General features: G+C 42.3%; 1 protein-coding gene across 1 annotated transcript in view; it reads left to right on the top strand.

Moving 5' to 3' along the window:
- The first annotated feature begins 7,204 nt into the window (after positions 1–7,204).
- LOC133378762 (CD209 antigen-like protein C) overlaps positions 7,205–12,603 on the top strand; it is a 33,600-nt gene continuing 28,201 nt past the window's right edge. Inside the window, exon 1 of the mRNA XM_061613389.1 lies at positions 7,205–7,313. Within this exon, the coding sequence (XP_061469373.1) occupies positions 7,205–7,313 (109 nt within the window). The remainder of the gene's footprint in view (positions 7,314–12,603) is intronic.

Consider the following 12,603-nt stretch of genomic DNA (forward strand, 5'->3'; position numbering starts at 1 on the left):
CTTCCTCTTTTCACTTTGGAGTCCTGTTGTCATGCCTGTCACTTCTGCACTGAAATTCTTGGAAATCTTCATGATGTTGCACAGATTCACAGGGCATGCTCAGAGCTCATTGTAAGCGGCACTGGCCCAGTGTTGTCTCAAATGACTCCTGAAACTAAACAGTACGCTCTGTATAAGGACACTCCAGCCACCAGCATTCCATACATAATGATGGTGCTGTGGCATGGGACTGGCATGCTGATTGACATCACTGCCAGATGCTGACTGTAGAAATCCCTATGCTGATGACTGCTATTCTAAAATGCTCTAACAGTATCTACATCAGGAGTGGAGAACTTGTGCCCCCTCCTCAAATGTTGTTGGACTTCAGCTCCCACCATTCCAGCTGGCACGGCCAATGACCAGGGATGATGGGAGTTGTATTCCAGCAACACCTGGTTCCCCACACCTGATCTACATGTTGTTTAAGTGAAGGATACCAATTGTTATGCTTCCCCAATCAAAGTCACTGCAAGCATCTGTGATAACAGGATGAGCATTCAGACACACCTCATGCTCTGAAAGGGAGACTGGGTTAATGCCCATCAGCCCCTCTGTTGTGGCGCAGCCACTTTTGGCAAGCATCAGAACAGGCCTTACACAAAAGGGGCATCCTGAGAGGCCAAAGACTGTCCCCAGCATGCTGTATGAGTATACACTAATAAGTGTGTGAGAGACCTCTTCTCACTCTTGCCAAATGGATGTCCAGTGGAAGGTGCAGCGTTTGCCCTCACGGCTTGCATCACATGTGCTTTGAGCACCTGAGGGGTTTCATCTGAATCTCCCTAAGTGCTATTTCCATTAAGATATTTCCTGTTTTGTTTCACCAGAGAGATGAGGTGGGCAGGAAGTGGAGATAGAGCCTTTTTGCTGGTGATGCCCTATTTATTGAATGCCTTCCCTAAATTGGCCCACCTGGCACCTTCATCATTAAGCTTTATGTGCCAAGTGAACAGGTGGCTTATATACTTGCTCAAGCCTTTTTGTGAACTTTTTGTTTTCAGACAAATCTTCCACTGACTATTATAGTGGTCGGAGTTTCTGTTTGTTCATTGATATACTTTTATGTTTTTATCTGTCACCAAATTTAGGTTTTATACCTTGACTTTAACAGTAGTAATCTTTATTGTTTACAGCCATAGGACATTACAATGTAGTACAAAAAGGTACCATCTGATAAAATTCCAATTAAAACCCACTGCACTACTCATCCTCAGTAAAATAGTCCAGTGGGGAGTAGTAAGATACCAATCCCCTTCATAAAATCCACAGTCAAAACTAAAACATCCACACTGGGAGATAATACATATCACAATGATAACACTAAAAACCCAGGAATAGGATGGGTTAAAAAAGACTAAACGGGGGGGGGCATGCGAGCACCCAGCATTGTTAGATGTCAGAGTCTCATTTTCCCAGCAGCCAAAGCAAACTTCGCCACCTGGAGAGTTACGCAAGGGTCAGAGCCCGCTAGAACGCATATTTGCTCCAAGGGAGGTCTGCTTAGCAAAGGGGGGAGAATGGGAGCTAGAAATTTCAGCCGGGGCTCGTTATACAAAGAGCATCTTAATAAATAATGCACAGTATCCTCCACTTCCCCAGAGTTACAAATGCAAACTCTTTGATGGACAGGAAGATTTAGATACCTCCCCTCCAGGAAGGCCGAGGGCATAGATTAGAAGCGTAGGGCCGTAGAGGCCTTTCTTAGGGAAGGGGTGGTCAGGAAGAGAAAATACTGTTCAAGACCAAAAGCTGTTTTGACAAGAGGATACCATAAAGAAAAGGCTGAAAGCGTGGAACCATAAACGTCCCTTCTTTTGGAATATAGCATGATTCTGTCCTTATAAAGGAGCTTCACGCGGGGGGAAACATGGAAGGGAAAAATTTCAGTGTTGATCCCGTATGTGGACAGCATCGCTTTAGAATGCATAACCCAGGTGTTATAGGAGGGCCTCTGTAGCTGCTCCATGAAAGAGCTTCAACCAGTACCTTGCAAGCGCCGCATGCACAAGCAACTCTATCGAATGGAGACCCGTTTCCATCCTTAAAAGGAGGGCAGGGGTACCCCTAGGGAGGGCAAGGATGTCCCTTAAGAAGGTATTCTGCACAATCTCCAGGGGAGAGAAGTTAGCATGTCCCCAGTTCTGCGCCCCGTAAAGGAGCTGTAGGATCACTTTACCACGGAAGGCCTCAAGAATAGGGGAGATCAAACATCCCCCTTTAAATCTAAAAAAATGAAGTAGTGAATGGGCAGAACGTACTGCTTTCAGCTTCACTCCATTAAAATGATGTTTCCATGTCTGGTTGGCAGCAAAAGTTAGCCCTAAATATCTAACGCTATGTAGTTGGCCAATAGGATGACTATTAAGTTTCCACCTGTGGACTTTTCTTTTCATTCCAAACACCACCACATTAGTTTTGGTGTGATTTATTAGTAAATGTTCATTAAGGCAAAACCCACCCAAGGTTCTCAGTAACCTCCTCATCCCAACTAAGGTTACAGAAACCAAAGCCAGGTCGTCGGCATATAATTAAACTGAAAGGTTAGTATCCAGAATAGAGGGAGGAAAAAACTCTGGGCCACAAAGAGCTTGCACAATATTATTCACATAGAAGTTAAAAAGGAACGGGGCCAAAAGACAGCCCTGCCTCACCCCTCTGGACGTTGGGATTGGTTCCGATAGCAGACCATTAGTACCCACCCTGACCCTAAGGTAAGTGTTTGTATGCAACATACGTAGCAAACAAAGAAGTCTTCTGTCTATATTGGTCTGGGATAACTTGAACCATAAGCGGTCTCTATCGATGAGATCAAATGCTGAGGTGAAGTCAACGAATGTAACAAATAGTTCTTTTTTTCCACGCCCAGCGTATTTTTGAATAAGGTGGAGCAATATGAAACATTGGTCAACAGTTGATTTTCCTTTTGTAAACCCCGCCTGTTCTTCAGCAATCACCAAATTCTCAGCAGCCCAAGTATCTAGTTTGCCTAACAAGTACTTAGCATAAAGTTTGGCAACTATATCAAGTAGGCTGATCGGTCTGAAATGTTTAGGGTCGGCCTTAGAACCCTTTTTGTGAATCGGGACCACAATGCTAATTCCCCACCCAGGAGGGACTTTGCTATATTGGTTTATGAAAGTAAACATTTGGCAAATACAGGGGCCCACCAGTCCGGGTTAGCTTTGAACAACTCAGCGGGGAGCATGTCCTCTCCCGGGGCTTTCTTTGCAGGTAAGGAAGAAATCAAGATACATATTTCTTGAGAAGTGACTGGATCCCATTCGGGACAAGAAGAAAAGATCAGAGGATTAAAGTTAAAATAAGAATCAACATGAGGCGAGGGAGAGGAATAGGTGCAGAGGGCAAGGAAGTAGGAGGACCATTGAGAAGAGGTAATTTGGTTGTCAAGGGGGGAGTGATCCCCCCTAATCCCCTTTGTCACTAAAGCCCAGAATCTATCCGCATTTTTTTCTAAAGAGGCCAGACCAAGATCCATCCACTGCTGGCAGATATAGTCAGCTTTTTTTTCCGTAAGAGATTTTTATATTCTCTACGAGTAAGGATGTAGGTGTCAAAATTTTCTAGGGAATCTACTCTCCTGATCTTCCGTATTGCTCTTACCAGGGTTCATTTATACATAACACATTGGTTGTCATACCAACCATGCTTTAGTGGTCTAAGGGGCTGGGAGTTGAGCATCAGCTGTCTGATCTCCAAAGTTATTGCAAGATAGTATTTCAAAGGGTCATCCGCAGCCAAAAGTTGGTCTCTTAAGATTTGTGCCCTGGAGGAGGTCAAAAATAACTGTATATCCGCTTGAATAGTCCCATTCCACCGGATCTGTTTGGCACCCTGAGGAGAAATAGTCTCAGAAAAAAACTCAGTGACCATAGGTTTTATACCTTATGCTGTTTTAGTTAGGAACAGCATAACATAAACATTGTAAAAGTATACAATGTAAATGGATGCTTTTATTGCCATACTGGCCCTACTGAAAGCTGTTCAGTTGAAAAAAACAGGCTATTTCTTCTGAAATAAATAGGTAGTACTTTTTATTATTATTTCATACCTTGTCCTGCTATCCTTCACATTATTTCTAGTTTGGTGAAGCAGAAGCTCTCAGCCCCCATTTGGTCTTTGTGTGCATTTGAGTCACTACTGTCAAGGACTAATTTTTGGAGAAAGAGGTTGTGAAACTAATGGTGACTCACTGTTCTCCAAAAATGTATGTGCCTCTCAGGTTTCTAAATAAAAGTCATTTCATTCCTTAGAACAGACTTAAAAACTGATGCAAAGATTTTATTTGATTCCTGCCTCTAGACAGGGAAATCACAACAACTTTGGATCATCACAACAACTTTGAGGGGTTATCTAACATAACACACAAGTGCATATTCACTGTCCATGTGTTATTTTTGTTTTAAAGAACAGCAGCTTTGGAAGAAAGGAATTCAAGGTGGAGAAGCAACGAGCAGCAAGGGTACTTAAATCTTCCTTTCCTGCTGCTTTTCTACTCTAGATCATCCCTCAGTGGCTGTTCCTCCTGCAGGCTTCAAAATGTGTGTTGCATTTGGAAACCACATGATTGAAAAGCCACTGGGATTAGAGCAGACAATGATTGATAGGGAAGGAGAAGCACCCCTCTCCCTAATACTTCTCCATTCTAAATTATTTAATGACCTCTCTGAGGTCTGTTCAGAAGCCCTCCTCTGGGGTGTATCTATCTACTGAGATGAGGCAGGGAGTCCTTGAGTAGATAGTGCCCCACCTTTGCAAAGCTTTGCAAAGCTTTCCCTAGGGAGCTTCAAGAGGAATCTACTCTCATGTCCCATGGTATGGTCTGAAGGCACAAGGCACACCTTGCTAAAGCTAAGCAGGTCTGGATCTTGTTAGCATTTGGATGTGTAACTGCCTGCAGTCAACATGTATGGTACCTTAGGTTCCATGATGGAAAAAATGAATGACAAATGATAAATGAGGATTTATATGCTTCTAGTAACCCTGTTCCTAGTCCATTATGATCTGTCATGACCCCTGAATCTAGCAGAAATCCAGCCACAAAGTTGGAGACTGCCAACTAGCAGCAGCTAAGGAACCAGATCATGTTCAGGAACCTGAACTGTCTGCTTGAGATCAGGAGACCACTGCACTTGACACTGTTGGGCAGGAGCGTCTTGAAGAACCTCCCAGACAACCAGGGCCTGTAGGGTCTAGACAACTGACGGCATTGCTCTCAGCTTCTTCAACACTCTCAAAACCCCTCACCATGTTAAGGTGTGCATCCTAAAAGGGGACTTCAATAGCTACAATATGTAAACATGAATTACCAGTAAAGAGAGATGGAAATTGGGAGGCAATGGAAGGAAAAATTGAGGGAGCATACAGTACTGGCAGAGCTTCCTGAAATTGACTAGAGTCTTGTCAGGTTCATGTCTAAATAGGGGTGAGAGGAATAAGCTTTTTTGCTGCTTTCTCCAAGGTTTTAAATATTTGCAAAATGTTTGGATTACATAATTGGTTATTTAGAAAGCCATCCTCTGCTGAAAGTGGGGAGCATACCAGGCTAAGGAGGGAGGAAAGCAGGCAGGCAGAATTCCTTAGCTGGTTTTCTGGTGACAGCTCCGAGTGAGATCTTCTGCAGAAATTGCTTTCATTGCAGAAAGAGACATGAATTATGTATGTGTTTGTGTATATTTTCTCCCCTCCCCAAATCACAACCCTTCATTTTTCCCATTGTGAAATATGCGGGTAACATTTGCTCTTGCAAACTTCCTGGGATTTTTTTTTAAATGTGCATGCACATTGTTAAATACCTGAGTGTATGCCCATTTTGAAAAAATTGTAATGGGGGTAATAGAGGGTGGTATGTAACAATTCAGGGGAGAGGGAAATGCACACTCCATGTGGATATATCCCATCAAGGTCTGCCTTCTAGTGTGGAGGGGAAACATTGGTTTTGGAATTAGAGACAGAAAATGTAAACCACACATCTGGGGTGGACATGTGCATGTTAGATTGGAACTCCCCATTGTGTGAGATAACACCCACATATGGACACAAACATTGTCAACAGATTTGTGGGAGAAGTTAAGGAGAGGCTGCATCTGATCAATAGTTTGCAGAAGATGTTCTCATGATGTTGGGCAACTTGACTCAAACCATACCAACAACAAAGGTGGACTAAGTGATCTACCAGCGACACTATGCTATTTGGCTACATAACATTAATAATATTCTGTTCCCAAATTATTGGAGGAGCTGTCAAATGTCTGGAACTCTTCTTCATTTATGGTGGAAATGTCTCAAGGTAAAAGAGTTCTGGGACCAAAATCTTTGGAATTCGTTCAAGCATAGTGTTGAAAATTATTTCTCCCAAATCAGCTTTGGCACTGCTAAATATTTTAGATGGCGTGAGGAGGCAATTGTGCCATAGAGAGGTAGTTTATTTCCTCCTGGCAGCAGCCAGGATGGAAATATAACTACTCTGCCAGGATTATTAGTACAGAGCTGGTTTACACAAGTCTGGAAGATAGTACTGTCCTACAAGCAAACCCATCATTGTAGGCTTGCAAAAAGAACAATTAAGCATGGCAATTTTGTGGAAGAGTGGTTTCCCTTTTTTATGTTTGTTAACAAAGGCCTGGACCTTTTCCCACCATAAGGGACACAGAAGCTGGTTTGGAAGAACCTGATGAACTAAAAAGCTGATCACACACTTCCTCTTCAGGAAGGCATTAGGATGAAATGGGACTCTTGATTGCATGCTACTGCTATACTGAGAACTGCATTGTTTGATCACTGTGGCTATTATTGCTGCTGTTGTTTTTATAATTATAAATAAAATATTAAAAATTAAACAAAATGAATTGTTATTGCTTATCTTAAGCTATATGACCCATATTTTGATATTTATGTATTATTAGTACATGTTTATTACTAAAAATAGAAAATTAACTGACTCTCATTTTGCTCAGGTGTAGCCCAAACACAGATGTTCCCATAACTATCAGGATATTGAACCTGCCCACCACCACCCCAAAAGGAACAGAAACAAAAGAAAATAGATTAAGTGAAGAACAAAAGAAATGAAACTTGACAAGATGAACGCTTCTATTTTAATCCAAGATTAATTCAGAACATCTCATTTTCTTCACTGTAGACCATGTATGATGACACAGAAGTGCCAAACCCAGGGAAAGTTTTCCAGCTATATGGGAGGACTTGCTGTCCCCTCCCTCCTCAACCCAGAGAGAAAACTGGAAATATAGAAGGTAATTTCTGTCAAATTATGGTCAGTGGGGAGAGGGGTAGGAAGGGAGGGAGGTGATATAATACAATAGTGTGGTCCAGACAGATGAAAGGTACAGTGGGTGTAGTGATATGTTGTAATGATGCAGTTGTCCATAGTAGAGAAGGTGTATAACAAAAGCAGGATTAGAGGCTGGGAGCTTGTGACTCGTGCATTTGATCCTTCCCTCCAGGAGGGAAGTTGGAGGGAAGGTGATTTGGTTTGTTTAAAGCAAGACAAGAACTGTGGAGGGTTCCAGCTTTATATCTCCTGGAAAAGACTACATCCCACTAAATATTAATAATCCTTATTTTATTTTAAAAAGTCTATCTTGCTTCTCTTCCCCCCCCCCAACAAAGTAACTCAAAGCAGCTTATAATAGTAAACTATACATACAATAAAATCAAATCCATAAAATACCTAGCTTTGGGGGATAAATCTGTTCTGATCAAAGGGGGCTTACCTAAATATTATCCAGATTTTATTTTATTTTATTTATTTAGAAGATTTCTTACCTGCCCTTCACCATAAGGTCCATGGTGGGGTTACAGCCAATATATTTCAAAACAAAATAAGTAAAACAGTTTTTATATAATTACAAAAAAAGTAAAACAATTCTAAGCAAGAGCAGCACAGCACAGCACAGATGCTTCAGATTCTCAGCTTTGGGCCCATCCATACCTAACCACAAAATCCACATTTTCCATATTTGGTTGGTGGCCTCAAGATCCATACATGTCCTATTTGTGGTTGGATTTATATTGTGAAAACCTGATTTTCAAGTATCCATACGTGTGGGCTTTCTTTTTTTGTCTAAATTACTTTAGCATTGGCTACTCCCCTAAGTCTACCCCTTTTTAGTGATTGTTCCATAAAGGTCATCTGCTTTCCATGCACTTTTTTGGAAGAGTGTACAAAGTTTTTTTTAATTTCCACGCATGCACAGGTCTGTGGATGTGGAAAAGAGTATCATTAATGGATCATCTGAACAGGGTGGTTCATGACAGATGCTGTTGGAGGTCGCTGATTCATAGGGTCACCATAAGTCATAATCGACTTGAAGGCACACACACACACACAGGTAACTCTAGGAATTCTAACTCTGTGAGGGGAATAGGGGTCTCCTAACAACTCTCAGCATCTTTAGCAAACTACAGCTTCCAAGAATCTTTGGTGAAAGACATTTCTGTTAAGGTGGTATTGTTGTTGTTGTTATCACTGTTAAGGTGGTATTAAGAGTGCTTGAAGGTACAGATGTGGCCTAGGATAGAGCAAACAAACAAACAAACAAAAAGAGTTTGCCAATCCTATTTTTTTTTTAAATGCTCTGAATAAATTCAGTTATGCAATTTAAACTCACTTAAATCATAGCACTGAAGAAAGTGCCAACCATCCTAGGATATATTATTGGGTACTTAAAACATTTTAGTCCAGCCTAAGAACAAGAAGCTCAGAACTAGAGTGTCTTTGGACACTTTCCAATATGAAGCACATCTCAGGAGCTGACAAAAAGGTATTAACTTCTCAGTTTAGAATGGATCCCAAGTTAAAACTAACTTCATCAAACAGGAGCAAACTTGATCTAGCAATAATTCAAGGGCTTTTTTTGTATGGGTAAGAGAAACGTTTATGGTTCATGGCCTTTTTATTTAACAGCACACAAGGATACTGATTCAGGGACTCAGGGTAAAAGACAACCCTGGATTCCAAGATCTTCAGTGCAAGCACTGTGAGTTTTTATTAGAAACAGACAATCCTAGAAGAAACTGGGAATTTTAGAATGACAATGGGCACAGAATGTCAACATCATAGAGAGTCCACAGCTTCTCACCTGGATCATAAACATGCAGACATGTCGTATTGTGCTGGTTCCCCCACCTGTTCCCACAGATGCCTCAGTGCAATGCTGAGATCAGTGTCACACTGGGAACATTATAGTGCTGAAGGTGTTGGTATACATTTATGAAACGAATGGCAGACTTGTTGAGTGGATTAAATTTGGGCAGGGGGACCTCTAAGGACATTTATAATACCATTTTATTAGGGATATTTTTTACATATCTACTGGATGCTGCCTTGCAGTTTCCTTATCACAAAAAGTCTGAACTTTCAGGGAAGTGAATTTGTTGTTCCCAACTTTCCAATCAAGTTTAATTGCACAACCTGAATATGCCAGTGTGTGATTGATTCCCACCCGGAAATAGCAACAGTCGGGACTGGAAGCGTCCCAACAGAAAAGACTTAAGAACAAACCACAAACTTCCTTCTCAGGAAGTTTCCCTCTAACTTACTCTTTGTCTATCTGGCCAGATCTGCTTTCCTAAATGTTAGTTATTGCTATGTCTTCATTTGTTGGCTACCAACAATGAAAGGTGGGAGCAGCTAGTTTCTCACGAAACAAATTAGGAGAATAGTACTTGCTGGTTTTGCCTTATACTCCAATTCTAGAAGTGCTAGTAACTTACTCAGTTAGAAAATGAAGGCTGGGAATCTGGAGACTATGGGGTATCCAACGGAGTGGACTGTCCCCCTTATCCCTGACCCCCTGTGGATGCACATTCCAGCTAACCAGGCTTTTCTCCAGGGCATGATGTTTAGGAGTTCAAGCAAGCAAATTATCTGGAGTAGCTTGGAAATATCCATTGAAGACAACAGGGGTAACCCCTGGGTATATATCCAAGTAGAAACATGGCTTGGAAAATAGTACCTGGTATAGCTGAGCAGGAATTATGGCGTAAGGAGAGCCAGAGTCAGCCAACAAACCAAGAACCTCCTTCTCAGGATGTTTCCTTCTAACCTACTCTTTGTCTAACTGGCCAGATCTGCTTTCCATCAGTTATTGCTATGATTTCATTTGTTGGGTACAAACAATGGGAGCAGGCTAGTTTCTCACAAAACAAATTAGGAGAATACTGCCTGCAGCTTTTGCCTTATGCTCACATTCTGTAAGTGCTAGTAACTTACTTAGGCTGCGAACACACTAGTTGCCACAGCAAAGTGTTTCCATTAACCACACCTGGACAGGGAATGGGTTGATCTGCTGACCAGTTGCAAAATCTCTTTGAAGATGACTTTAAAAGAAAAAAAAGGGCACTCAAGTGGCTCCCAGCAGGTTTTATAGTAAAAGGGGTGAGGTTTGACTAGTGTCATGTGCCCCCATTTTCAGAAGAGTGAGATGGAGTCACACAGGAGCCAGCAAAACACTGAGTGTGTTTCTACCCTTAGTTTAAAAATGAAGTCTGGGAATCTGGAGATTGTGGGGTATCCAGTGGGGAGGAGTGCTCCTCTTGCTCTTCCCCCTTCCCCCACAGATTCCCATTCCAGGCAGCCAGGCATTTCTCCAGAATACTATAAATGTTTAGGAGCTCAAACAACAAATTCACTCTCCCCCCTCCTTTCCTGGAACCACTGAGTATGCTATGTCCTTTTTATATCTACCACTTTACCCACCAGACATAGATCCAAATGATTTTTAATAAGATCTTTATTCATAACATCCAATCACATTCTCAGCATATTTTTTCTGCCTTTTTCTTCTCTCTCCTTCCTCCATCTCTCCCTTCAACTACTGTGTTCTGCTCAGGACAAATTTCTTAAGCATAGGTTATAGTTCACAGAATACAACACATCTTCCCCCTTTATTTTAACAAGCATATCAGCTGGCTGCTGAAAACTGTAACAAAATCCTGAAATCTCTTTGGTGGCCTTTTGTCTCAGCAACTCCTCCTAACACCTGGATCAGAAACATGACTATTGAACAACTCATATTGACAGTTTCTCAGATCTTTCCTCCACCTCATAAGTCCAAACCAAAGTAAGGATGAAATTCCTCTTCTGCTTTTTCTGTTATGTATACTTTGGACAATCTTGACATATTCCTGTTCCTGCCATCACTCTGTATTACAGAATGCACTATGATCTCTCAAATTTGTTTAAGTTCAGAATATTTGGATTGTCCTTTCCTAACCCTGTAGAACAGTTTGCACTTAAACCAAGGGCTCATCCAAACGGAGCTGGATAATCCATGTTTTCCATATCCTGTTTGTCATCTGACAGTCCTCACTTTACCTGTTTGTTCGTTCTTTCCCAATTAAAAATATTTTCCCAATTAAAAATTTTGCGCCCACACACACAGCGAGAGGACCGGTACTTCTTCTCACTTTTTCCCAGCTCTGTCCATAACACTCCCCCCTATCAGCCAATTGGTCCGCAAAAATATGATGTATGCTCCTCTCCCGCTTTGCAACAAAGCACAACAAGGCGCGTGTGCTTGAACGTATGAGCACGAAAGTTTGAATTTCCTGATGGTTTGGTAGTAGTGGCTGTAATGGAGTTCCTTGTCGCTCACCACTCTGGAGCAGCACTGGCCGGGGTGTGTGTCTCCAGGTGCCCCTGACCATCCAGGGGGATTGTGGGCAGTGCAAGGGATCAGCGCTTGTAATCGCCGGGCAAATCCTCCCCGTAACCCTTGGGCTCATTCACTGCAGGGTTCAGCCCCGGACCGTTATGCGGCTCGGTGGCAGGAATGCTGCCCCTGAGGGAAGCAAACAGGCCCCCCCCACGGGTGGGCCACTCTTGGCTCGGGCAGGGAATGCGGGCAAACAGCCCCACGTGCTGCTGTGTCAATCTGTGCTGAAGCGACCAGCACAGGCTTTGTGGTGTTCCCTCTGATAAAAGAAACATGCAAACCACCTATATGCCTATAATTCCTGTATTTTTGTTTGTTTGTATTTGCGCTATTTCGCAAAAACGACTGTATGCTCTTCTACCTTTACACATATTAACGTTTCTGGAGATACACACGATTGCAATTCCACTTATTTCTCCAGAACAGCAAGTAATGATGTGTCATGTCTAGGAAGGTAGACCACCAGTTTCTATGGTTACAGGTGGCTGAGACACTCTAGCAAACCACTTGTATGCCAATAATTCCTGTGGGTTTTTTGCTGTATTTGCCTTATTTCGCAAAGGCCACTGTATGCTTTTCAGCTCACCTGGGCTGGGAGAACCTGCAGGCTGTGGTTGAAATTGACAAGACTCAAAGAGAGTAGCCTTGCTGGCAGGAAAGCGAAATTGACTAAGGGTGCCTGAGTGTCTGTAATCCAAGAGGAAAGCCTCCATTTCTCTTCTCCCCCCCTCTCCCTCCACTCTGGATGCCTGGAAGCAAAGACCAATAGTTCAAGAAGGGCATTTGATGGGGGGGGGGAGGTGGAGGTTAGGCAAAGATAAATATTTTCTCCCTTGAAAAAGTTTACAAACAACCACAATTGCAG

The sequence above is a fragment of the Rhineura floridana genome, chromosome 3, assembly GCF_030035675.1.
Source record: "Rhineura floridana isolate rRhiFlo1 chromosome 3, rRhiFlo1.hap2, whole genome shotgun sequence".
Lineage (NCBI taxonomy): Eukaryota > Metazoa > Chordata > Lepidosauria > Squamata > Rhineuridae > Rhineura > Rhineura floridana.